This window comes from Calonectris borealis, chromosome 1 (assembly GCF_964195595.1).
Source record: "Calonectris borealis chromosome 1, bCalBor7.hap1.2, whole genome shotgun sequence".
Classification (NCBI taxonomy): Eukaryota; Metazoa; Chordata; class Aves; order Procellariiformes; family Procellariidae; genus Calonectris; species Calonectris borealis.
This window is the reverse complement of record NC_134312.1, coordinates 84,729,060-84,740,663: the sequence shown is the minus strand read 5'-3', so window position 1 is coordinate 84,740,663 and position 11,604 is coordinate 84,729,060. Positions and strand designations below refer to the sequence as shown.

The 11,604-nt window shown below is 49.3% G+C and overlaps 1 protein-coding gene across 1 annotated transcript; it reads right to left on the bottom strand.

The window, feature by feature from the left end:
- Positions 1 to 5,332: 5,332 nt before the first annotated feature.
- Positions 5,333 to 11,257, bottom strand: AICDA (activation induced cytidine deaminase). Its single transcript, XM_075156971.1, has 5 exons — positions 11,117 to 11,257; positions 6,765 to 6,926; positions 6,001 to 6,271; positions 5,693 to 5,808; positions 5,333 to 5,386 (listed from the first exon to the last, which is right to left on the bottom strand). The coding sequence occupies exons 1-5, from the start codon at positions 11,255 to 11,257 to the stop codon at positions 5,333 to 5,335; spliced, it is 744 nt and encodes a 247-aa protein (XP_075013072.1).
- Positions 11,258 to 11,604: the final 347 nt, after the last annotated feature.

Here is an 11,604-nt window from a genome sequence, read left to right as displayed (position 1 = left end):
TAGTGGAGCCTGGACTCTGAAGTGAACAGTGTCACAGGCTGGTGCCCCCACCTCCCCTAGTCACATCTGGCTGGGGATCATCTCTTCCTACAGCTGAGCACTGGGACGTAATAAGGCAGAGATCTCTGGCACCCCCATCGCTGTCATGGGTCACAGTTCTGCTACCGCTAATGTCAGCTCTGGGCAATACCAAGTCATTCAGCTACACAGAAGTGCCTGAATTATCTGAAGTGCAGGGACTCACTTTCATGAATTAGCCAGAGTGCATGGTTCTTCATGAAAGGCTCAGCCCTTTCTCACTGAAGGCAGGAGGACAAACTTTCTCTGGGCCATTTGGAAGCCTGCCAGTTCAAAGTCAGCCCAGTGAAGGTTTTTTACACCAGTTTTAGCTGCCAGAGTGAACTTGCAATCTGCTGTATCCCTGCTGTGCTCCTACTGGGCCTGGAGGCGGGTCTACCACACTGCTAGCCTGTAGAGGCAACCACAGAAGAGAGCTGGTCTACTCTCATCTTCTTCTGTCCCTCTGGACTGGTAAAAACATTGTTCCAGCTTGTAGAGTAGGCTAGTCCTTAACTGTGATTAATTACATGATTATAGCATGGAAACATCAACATCCTCCCTGCCCTGGAACTTGGGTGCCACCTGCACTCACCCATGTGAGGAGACAGGCCCCTTCTAGGTGGGAAGATTACCTCTCTCAATATTAGCCCTGCACTTTTGAAAGTCACATCAGTCCTTCAACCGGTATGCTTAATAATCATAACAACAGCAGCAGCAACAATGGTGTTTTAGCTATATCTTATGTGGGTTTGGAAGCCTGAAGGGAAACCTGCCTATCACAAAAGTGTATGAGAGATTTAAAAGCCAAAGGCAGCCTTCAAAATACTTGCCATACTTTGGCACCTACCCTTCTGCTCTGACCTCTGCTCTTGCAGCAGCTCGCTTTCTCCTTCCCCTTCAGAGGCTCTGCTTATCCCTGCTGGCGTTGTCAGAACAAATGGTCTCTTCTGTGCCAAATCCCTCCACGTTTCTTCTGCGAACCAAATCTGATTTCCATTGCTGTAAGTATTTAATACATATGTGATTAAATAATGAAATTTCTGCTCATAGAAACACCAAAGGGGCAGCACCAGGGAGGGAAGAAAAAACTACTCAAGTTAGAGGACAATGTTGGACACGAATACATATAGGCTAAAAACCCCTGAAGGGGCAAGTAGCAGGGGACTGGACTCCATGACCCTGAAGCTCCTTTCTTCCAAGGTTTCGTCCTGGTTTCCAAGTACTAGCATGTGGAGAGGGAGAGAGGGCAAGCAGGGGGGAGACATGCTTTGAAAATCCCCCTTGTATTTGTAAGGGCCTGGAGCATGTCTTTGCATTGTTTAATGGTAATATGTTTCTTATTATTGCAATGTGATGTCCAAGGACGCTGTGTACTGACCTGGAGTAATGCTGTGTGCAGCTGTGGGAATGATGTCAGTGTCCTGCTCTTCAATGGGCATGTTCTGGGGGTTGTCGAGAGCCGGACTCCGGGAGCTGTTTGCAGCGAGGAACAACATCCCTCCGGCCAACACCCTCGTAAAGGGTTCCAAACACCCCCGTGCACCAGGAGATGGCAACCATGCCCGGTTTTCCACACTGTACCAATAACCATCCCATGCCCCGTTCATCTTGTTTCCTCCATTATCAAAGACTGATCCTGTACCTCGCTCTGCTGCAGAGTTGGAACTTTCACAGAGCGGGTGGTCTCTTATCCCAGCGCTCAGGGTGATAAAGCACATGTCAGTTGTCATAAGACTGGGATGTGTCCCAAGGGTCCGATTGCCACAAGGTCACGCAGGTGCAGAGACACGCAGGATGACGTTCAGTGAGGATGAAGGAGCTACCCCCAGCCCATGGGCAGGATGGTTTTTAGCAGCTCCTGTGCCTCGTGAGGGTACGCTTACGGTAACGGTGTATAAAGCTTGAGCATACAAAAAGCACCCAAAACATTACACACCCAGTCATGGGGGCGCAGGCCTGGTGAGAGCTCACGTTCGTGCCAGATTTGCTGGGAATCTTTTGTATCCTGTCATTAATTGTGGCTGTAGCCCTTAGGGTGCGAGTAACAAGAGAACGGGGTGGTGGGCACACTCGTGGAAAGCACAGCTTGGGGCAGCAGCTGTACAGCTATTCGGATGCGCCTTGTTCATCGCTGCAAGCCATGTGACGTTGGACCAAGTGAGACTGGGTTTTTCAGCTAGCACCACAGGCCCATCACCATAAGGGATAGGCTGTGAACATAAGTGGTGCTCAAAAGTATGTAAACAGCAGTGAAATGTTCCCTATATACACAGTCTACAAAGCAAGTAAAAAAATCTTAGGTTGAAAAAGTAGTGTTACTACATAACAGTCATCCTCCAGGGAGTTATTCTTGGCAGAAACACCCAATGCATTTGAGGTCCAATTAATTAATAATGCCAATTTAAAGAATACCTTGTAACAAATAATAGGAATTGGCATTTGAGAACAGAAAAAGTGCAGTTAAAAAGGATCTCTGTAGCAGCAGAGCTAAATTCCTATAGCTAAATCACATAGATTATCTAAACAGTCCACTCAGAATTTAATCTGCTTTAGATTCAGAAGAAGCAACCTAGGATGTATTCTAAATCCAGTGCATGTTTCTTTGCATCTACTTGTTGCATCTATTCTCTTATTGTATAATGTCACCAATTGTTATGTTTCAACACGTATCTTCAACTCAATGTTTGACAGCATTTAAGCAAAATCCAGTGTTCCAACTGCTTTTTTAGAAAATGCTACTTTTTCTAGTAGCTCTCCAACAATTTCACTCAGAAGGACAAGGGTGTTGTACAGGCCAATACCAAAAGTTGGAAGAGAAAGATCCTTTTCCCATCTCTGTCTCTCTTCTTGTTTTGTGAACTAGGTTGAATCAGCACTTCTTCTGTGTCCACTTTGGTGAATTACAAGTCATGAATGGGGACGATAGGCTTGTAATGAACGAATCATAGAATCATAGAATCATAGAATCATTAGGGTTGGAAAAGACCTCTAAGATCATCAAGTCCAACCGTCAACCCAACACCACCGTCCCCACTAAACCATGTCCCTAAATGAAGAAGCATCTTGAACAACTTAGCATTTACATCCCAGATTTTTGGTAGTATTTCCAAAGTATCTATTGCCTGAACATTTTATCCTCCTTGATCTGTTAACAACTTCAAAGTTACAAGTGAAAAGGATAAAGACAACAGAGGTTGTCTCTCCAGAAATCAGAAAGGATAGATGACACTTCAGTCCTTTGTGTCAACTTTTACTTCCCTCACCCACGTGATACCAAAATAATGACAAAACCAGGTGCTCATTTGTAAGACCTTTATTTATATAAATAATATGCACTGTATCAAACAAATATACAACACCATGTTTGCAAATTAATGCTTTGCAAAGAACTCTCATTGCTATTCCTGGTCAAAATTCCTCAAGCTGAGAGTGCTCAGGAGCCTGAAGTTGTAGGAAACTTATGATGCACCCAGCTGTGACCTTTCCTAGCAGGAGGTGGCACTGTGGGAGCAGGGCTCTCTGCTGTCCTCCTGTGGCTGGCCTATCACCAGAGGAGGTGTTTTGAGGAGCGACACAGGAGCCTTACCCAGAAAGAGCAACAGGATGGAGCAGAGAACTCGCAGCCATCGTGAAGGAAATGACAGAGCACCCCCAGAATGTGGGACACACTTAGCCTTGGCAAAGCCTCAAGAGGTTAGACTGCAGAGGACAATCCATCTGTAATTTAGGTAGTGGGAAGGTGGTGGTGAGTAGGCATGTACTATGAACCCATGTCTTCAACTTGGTAAAGACTGCCCACAAGACCAGGTGCTGATGGGGTCCCCTAATGGAAACACAGTGATTGCCAGGCAGGAGGATGCTTTGATTTTGCCCCCTACAAAAGATATCTATCTCCAGGCTGTATAGCTTTGCTCATGCCAGGTGTTTTTTCTGGTCAGCTCTCAGTCCAGTCACCAACTAGCCATATCTAGCCATATTATGGGCAGTAAAAGGCCTGAAAAAACAGGAGACTGTGGGACTGTTAAGGTGCCTCCAGCAGAGGACAGCTGCCTGGGGAAGGAGCATATTGCAGGATTGATCTAGGAGGAAATGTTCAGTGGATGAAAAGTACTCCAGTAGTGAAAGCTGTGGTGCTCCTCCCTGAGGTATGTCAAGAAACAGATGGTGACTGATGTAGATGCCAATACACTGCCTAAAAAGACACAACCTCAACCTACATGAATGAAAAATTAAGTCTAAGGGACAATACAATGTGGAAATGAAGTGTGTTTTCCAGTAGATGTACGCTGGAAAAACATTGCAGTGGTGAAGTGCCTTGGTGGCTCCTTTCCTGGCTGGGTGAGAGGTCCACACACCGATCAGTACTGACCTCGAGCTGCCATGGCTCTCAACATATAGTTAATAGGAGTTGAGTGGCCTTCCTATTTTTGTATGGGAAATGTCTTGCTCAGTTTGCACTTGAAAATGTTGCTTTCATTTTAGGCTTTTACTGTCTAGTTTCAACCTCTCCTAGGGCACAAAACCTGGACCCATGGCTACTGAAGTTCCCTCCTTTCTGGACAGGAGGCACTACAGGGCCTGGGCCTGCACACAATCCACTTAGAAGACCTGCTGGCTTCGAGTGAGGCTTCAGGCTAAGCTACCTGGGCTGTCCAGGGCTCACTTCAATACCCTCAGTCGAGCTTTCCAACAACTGGCTGATTTTGCTGTTAGGACATAGGCTATAGTCACTTGAATGGTGATGGTTTTCAACTTCCTACCCACATCCAGAAGGACAAATACACCGATTCACAGGGAGGACACAGAGCAGCTCAGTGTAGTGCAGCTGTAAGAGCCAAGACATGTGCTCCCTGAAGCCCTCGTGAAATGTGCAGATGAGTGCGGTGCCAGTGAGAACACAGTCGTACAAACAGCTTTGCAAGCTGTCTGCTCCCACCTGGGCAAGGCTAAACCCAGAACTCCATTTAGTGAACCACCTGAATTAGCTCTGCAGGGACCGAGGGAGGGCAAATCGCTCTCTGGCAATGTCATCGCAGTCCTGACTATTCCCAGCTAGCAATGGATGAGGTGTGAGTCTAGGGAATGTGTCTTCAGAAGATCAGCCTAATTCTCCTTGGAAATGAAAAAGTAAGGATAGTCTTATCTCTGGACACAGGGCTGTAAGGAAAAGAGATGTAAAGAGGGAAGAAGAGAAAGATCTGTTGTAAGGGACAGAGTTGGAAATCAAAGAACAAGTGTTTGTGAAGTCTTCTTATTGCTGATGACATTTACTTCAAAGTCCCAGAGTTTTAAAGGCATCTCGCAGATCATCTACTTCGTACAGTGGCTGCAGAACAAAATATAAATGGTAGGTCAGTTGTCAAGTGAGCAGGAACCTATGAAGATGGGGAAGGAGGAAGGAATGGCAGGAGATGGGATGAGAGGTGGAAGAAGGAGAAGAGAATGAGGAGAGGAGATATGAAGGAAGTTGGGCACGAGAGAGGCACGAGGGATGTGGAAGGTGAAGACACACGAATGAATGAAATGGCACATGGCAGAGATGGGCAGCAAGAGCAGAGATGAACTACAACGAGGAAGAGAGGAGGAAGCTGAGGGGAAGAGGCACTGGAAAGAGAAGAGAATTGGCCCTCACCAGGAGGATCCGTCGAAGTTTCCTGGACAGATGGACAGAGTTTTCATGCAGCCCTTCCCAGGCCTTGAATGTCTTTTCCCTGTTCTCCACAAACGTGTTCCAGCAGTAGAAGTAATCTGTGCAAGGCACAGGGGAGTTACAGAGTGCTCAAGACTGCCCCAGAGAGGACACTGACTTCTCCTAGGATCACTAAATCATCACATCCTGCCATCATCTTCTCTGGCTCCTTGTCCTAGCTTCTCCCGCCCTCCTGGGTCTCCTAACCCCCCATAGCTTTCCATCATCTCTTTCTCGCCTGCACATCTCACCTTTGAAGGTCATGATGGCAATCTGGGCCCCCGCCCTGTGCAGGCGCCTCAGCCCCTCAGGCTCTGCCTTGCGGTCCTCGCAGAAGTAGAGGCGTGCCGTGAAGATGCGGAGGGTCAGGTTGGGGTAGGCGCGCAGGAAGTCAGCCACGTGTCGGGCGCAGTCGTAACAGGGGCTCCAGGAGGTGAACCAGGTGATACGGTAGCAGCGGCCCGGGTCCAGGTCCCAGGCTGAGATGTAGCGCAGGAAGAGCACCTCCACGTGACAGCCCATCTTGTGAAAGAGGGAGAGGGGCAAGGCGTGAGGCGGGGGGGAAGCAGGGCGTAAGAGGGGTGAGGAGGGAGGTTTGAGCTGGATGGGATGTGAGGGGAGGAGAAACAAGGTGGGGGGCAGGTCCTAGGTCAGCGCACAGAGGGAGATGGCACAGTGGTATGTAAGTGGAAAAGCTCTGGGACGCACTGATGTGTAGGGATGTACGACAAGAGGAATGGGTGGGAGCTAAGCAGAAAAGTAGGTAGACTGGTAAAGCAGCAGGGAGTATGGATGTCTGGCTGGTAACACGCTTGGGGATAGCATAAAGTACAGGTGTACCTGGAGGCTGCATCCCCAAATAGTGTGTACCATGTGCAGTGTCCATGCTCGTGGACACATGTGCCCGTGCCTGCGTTGCTGTCGCAGCCCTCCTTGCCCTGCTGCCCCAGGCAAACTGGAGCTGCATGCACATCAGCACGGATATAGGAACAGGATGCCAAGGTGTTCCCTGTACCTTATTGCGCAGGTATCCAAAGTCCAGGGAGCACGATGTGGCACTGTCACGGCGCTTCACAACATAGCAGAGGTAGGTTTCACGCCGGCCCTTGGCCCAGCGCAGGTTCTTGAAGTTGTAGAGGAAGAGTTTCCTTTTCATCAGGAGGCTACAGGAGAAGACAAGAGAGAATTTACATTAGCCCCATCCTGGAGCCAGCAGTTGGCCATGTCTTTGTTGAGGCCTCAGCACCAAAAATATACCCTTCTCATGTCCAGGCCTCTTAGTACGAGAAAAGCATCAGTAATTTGCATGCAATATGTTAAGGAAAGGGTGCAGACGTGACTGTGGGGATGAAGCAGGTGACCTTGTGAGTGGAAACAGTAAGTGAATTAGCAGTGGTTAGTCAAACAGCAACTATGGCTGGGAAGAGTGCGAAAATATCTGCAAATATCCAAAAGGTGGACACCAGTGAGGGAGAAGAATGAAGGTGGGAAGATGAGAGGGTCTGGAGTTGAGTCACTAAGAAATATTTCTGCTGTACGAAACCCTGAAAAGCCACTGGGGCAAGGGATGGATCAAATTAGAGCCTCTTTATAGAAGACTGGACAGAGTCTTTTCCCAGCATTGCCCAAAAGAAGAGCATGGTTGAAAGTGCGCAGGGCTAGGGGCTCGGGTAAGGTGCCATACAGCAGCTGAGAACACGTCATGGGGTAGGCACGCTGACGCCTCTCCAGACACAGGTACCGTTCCCACATTAGACAAACATTGAGATTGGTGGGGTCCTGCTCCCATGCCCAGGGATCCCGCTGGGCAGAGGCAGCAGGAGCACGGGGAGGGTAAGCTAGTCATGAGCCATACCTAACAGCCTCACTGCCAAGTGGAGGGACATCGGCAACTGAGAACAGCTGTGTTCATCGAGGTGAGATACTCACCTCCCCCACAGCAATGCAAAACAGAAGTGAATGGGTTAAAAATAATCACGTCCTTTGTCATCTTTTCCCTCTGATAAGCTGATGCTCAGCAGGGAGATGGGGTCAGTTTAAATGATACCGAGCTGGGATTTCTGGGGCACGTCTCCAGTGAGGTGTAGGAAAGGGGAATTTGGGTTTGTCAGGAGTTTAAATCTGATTTAAATCTGAGAGTCTAAGCAAGGAAAAGTTTCTTATACAAACACCCTCCATCTGTTTGCCAACGTCACCATAAAGCCTGAGCACCGCAGAGCACTTAATCTCCAGCTAACAGTGGCATCCTCTCTGCTCCTCCAGGAGCTTCTCTCCGTTGTGCGCCCTCACACATGGCCACTGCACCACAGGTGCTCATTCATACAATCATGCACATCCTCTTGCCTCTTGTTACCCAGTGCACGAGCTTTGCTCTCCTGTAGCACTCCCTATTGCACCTCACACCGCATCACCAGAGAGGCACATTCTTCCCTCAAGCACCCTTGCCACCCTGATTGTCCCACAGATAGGCAAGCCACCTGCACACATCCTCTTTCCTGCCATGTGGCCCTCAGCCTGCAATGCAAAAATACCTGTCCTGCTCACACAGAAAGAGCAAGCACACACATACTCAGTTATGCCACTCTTCATAGACATGCTCCTAGAGAAGCAGATCACATGGGAGCTGTGCCTTGTCTCCTGCTAGGAGAAAGTCCATAGAGAAGACAAGGCTCTGCAGAGTCCTGCACACACTCAGAGAGCAAAGCATCCCTACTAAGCATTTTATTCAGCCCAACACAGCCTCAGGCAGTTCTTGGAGGTCTGTCCTGTAAGCACTGGCCCAGTCTTGCTCTGCTGGGCTTGCAGGTTGTGTCAGGAGTAGAGCACAAACTGATCCCACTGCATTTCATCACCCCTTCCTCTGGCAGGTCACGTTGGGTGAGTGTCCCCTACCCACTTTTCTCTCTTGCACTGTATGTTCTTCATCAGCAGTTTTGAGTTATTTCTCACACTTAGAGCCACCCCACTTTCTACCACCTTAGATTCACCCTGTTTCCCTGGCTTTGTACAAACACGTATGAACATGTGTGTATATTCCCTAACACACACGTATTGGTCCGCTGACAAAACCGTCAACCAGGGTTCACCTCAGGCTTCTCCCTCCATTGCAGGGATGTGGGGAAGACTTCCCTCCGTAACAGAGGTGCTGGAGAGGGGACACCCCTTCCATGTGTGACAGCTCCTCAGGTTGTCCAGATGATCCCATCTGGAGCTCAGACAATCACATGGGAAATGAGCAGGTATGATAGGCCAGAGGGTTGCAAAGCTCTTACCTGGGGTGTGCCACAACAGCAGAAAACAGAGCAGAGGAACAGTGAAAACTGCAATTGCTAGTCGAAGAACCATAGAAAGAGGTGAAAAACAATGACGATTATGTTGATGTTTCATCAAAGCCCACAAGGAAAAATGCTTTTCAACACATCAAAAAGTTTAGGGAAAACAGGCTTTCCCTTTTCTCTTTTTTGTCAAGTTTTGGGCAAAAACATTCGCTTTCAAAATGTTTCTGATTCTTCTTCTAACTTTCCCTTTTCTCACTTCTTCCCATTTTTCTCTATGCAATGGTTTTGCCCCCGCAGAGAAGCATGTGGATGCAAATAAGGGTGAAGAACAAGAAATGACCCCAAAACCCAGGAAAATAAAATTATGATCACTTGTGTTATTTTTCAGTGTCAGCACAAAGTCAAGAAAATTTTGAATCACAGAAGCCATTTGTTCAACTAGAAATATTCATTAACATCAGTTCCTGATTTTCCTTCTCTCTGGAGTTCACCGTCCCAGGGTTTTTTTGCTAGGGAGGATTTCAGAACACGACTGGTACAAGAAGAAGAAGAATGAATGAACAGATGTTGTGGGGAAGAACTGAGCAAATTTGCAGTTAGGTACAAAGTGCTGGATACATGTGCAACTCCTATAGCTATAGGATAGCTCAAGGGAAAGCAGCAGGACACAGGAGCTGTGATTATATGTGGGCACTGAAGAAGTAGACTGAACAGAGACCTTCTCCTCAAATAAAGATTCATGAAGCCAATCCTCAAATCAGAGGGAAGGCCCCTGAGTGTGTGAATGATATGCAATTGTGGAGAGTGATTAGTGATAATTAGCTTGCAGAGTAATTGCAGTGCAAGTAGAGGAATCCAATGCTGGAACAGTCTGTGCTTATGAGCACAAGGGTGTGAGCAGCAGAAACAGAGTAAGACAGAAACCTGGTGCAAGAGAAAGAATAGGTGGATAAGGAGAGAAGAGTGGGCAGGGATTGAGGTGTTTAAGCGGCGGATAGCATCTGAATGTTCATCTTTCTGTTATCATTTTTTGTTTCTAGAAAAGAAAAAGAATGAAAAGGAACAGAGAATAGTCACGAGAAAGAGAAATGACAGAAAGGGAAAAGAGTACAGAGTGGCAGACAGTCAAAGAGAAAGAATGACAGACACAGAGATGCAAGGTGCAAGAGCAGGACGGGGTGGGGAGCTAGATCACTGAGTCAGATGGGGAAAGGGAACGGGACAGTGAGCACCAAATGGAGAGCAGATAATTGTAAGGGAAAGACCCTCGTTTCTTATATAAGCAAGAAACCGCAGGCACTCATTTTACCTGTCCATGACTGCCAGGGTCTCTCTCAGGTGATGGGATTGCAGGGAGGTTGTCTCGCAGGCTCCGTCTGTGCAGCCCTCTGACTTGATGTACAGAAACGTGGACTGCCCCGTGTGTCCCCTCCCCATTCACCCCTATCTACCCCCTGCTGGGTTTCATCGGGGTGTGGTTGAGGGAGGAGTTAGAAAGGTCTCTGGAGCTGCAGGAGCTGCAGAGCAAAGAAGGGGCATCAGTTCTGAAAGATGCTCGGCACCCATTGGCCGCCTCCCCCCGCTGCACTCCCCATTGGGCCCTCCCCGCCTGCAAAATTATTCTGAATTAATATCAATAACATAACGAGGCAGGAAGCATTGTCTAGTGGTTAGAGGGGGGCCTGGGATCTTGTGTACCACTAACGTGAATGTGGGCAAAACCACACCATCCCTCCGGGCCTCGGGTCACGCAGCTGCGCAGCGAAGATGGTGACCCTGCCCTGCCCCGCCGCGGAGGGAGCTCTGCGCAGCGCCCCGCAGCCGCCCAGCTGGAAGGAGCTCAGGGAACACCAAATTGTTGGCAGGCTTCCCCTGCTCCTCCGTGTCCCCCTGAAAGGCCCGGCAGCTGTGTGGCAGCATGGGGCAACACCGAAGCCGAAGAAGAGAGTAAGGGGGACCTCGCTCCAGAGAGAGCCCGGCGTTTGGCGGGGGGCTCCTGGCCCCACTTCGGCACCTGAACATGGCCACGGGCGCCTGAGCCGCGTCGACACGCCAGGAGCGGTGGCGAACCTGCATTGCAAATCTGTACGCGAAGGACTGGTGGGGAAAGACTCAGGGCCTGATCCTGCTGTTCCAGCTCGCACCGGCGCTGCGATCTGCCGGCAGCAGGGTGGCTGCCGGGACCCTCCGTCCGACGGCTGCGCCCGGCAGGCCTGCGGTCGTACGCCATCACGCCCGGGCTCACGCTCAGGATGCACAGGCTTCGCTCCGCCAACACGGCTCTCTGCCGCCCGGGCTCTGCCCCACCACGGCCCCGCAGCACCTGCCCGGGCACCCATCCCCTCTGCAGGGCTGAAGGACAGCCACGGGATGGGGCAGCGGCTTCGGCCGGGCAGGGTGCTGAGGAGGCAGCCAGGCGATATTCTGCTCCGTTTCTGCCTCAAGCGGGGCACGGTCAGTGCTACGGTTGAGAAACAGGGCTTTTGTTTACCTCACGCTAGGGTAGTTCTTCGTTTTTTCTCTGCTTCATTTACTTTCCTTATTAATTTTACTGGCTTTCAGCATGCTAGGACTGTG

Excerpts from the sequence above, each read along its gene's own strand:
- AICDA (XM_075156971.1), bottom strand. The coding sequence starts at position 11,257 with ATGGCGTACGACCGCAGGCCTGCCGGGCGCAGCCGTCGGACGGAGGGT. Across the intron at positions 6,927-11,116 it reads TTTCCCCACCAGTCCTTCGC|GTCTTCTCCTGTAGCCTCCT; the intron begins GTACAGATTTGC and ends AAATTCTCTCTT. Across the intron at positions 5,809-6,000 it reads TGCCATCATGACCTTCAAAG|ATTACTTCTACTGCTGGAAC; the intron begins GTGAGATGTGCA and ends TGCCTTGCACAG.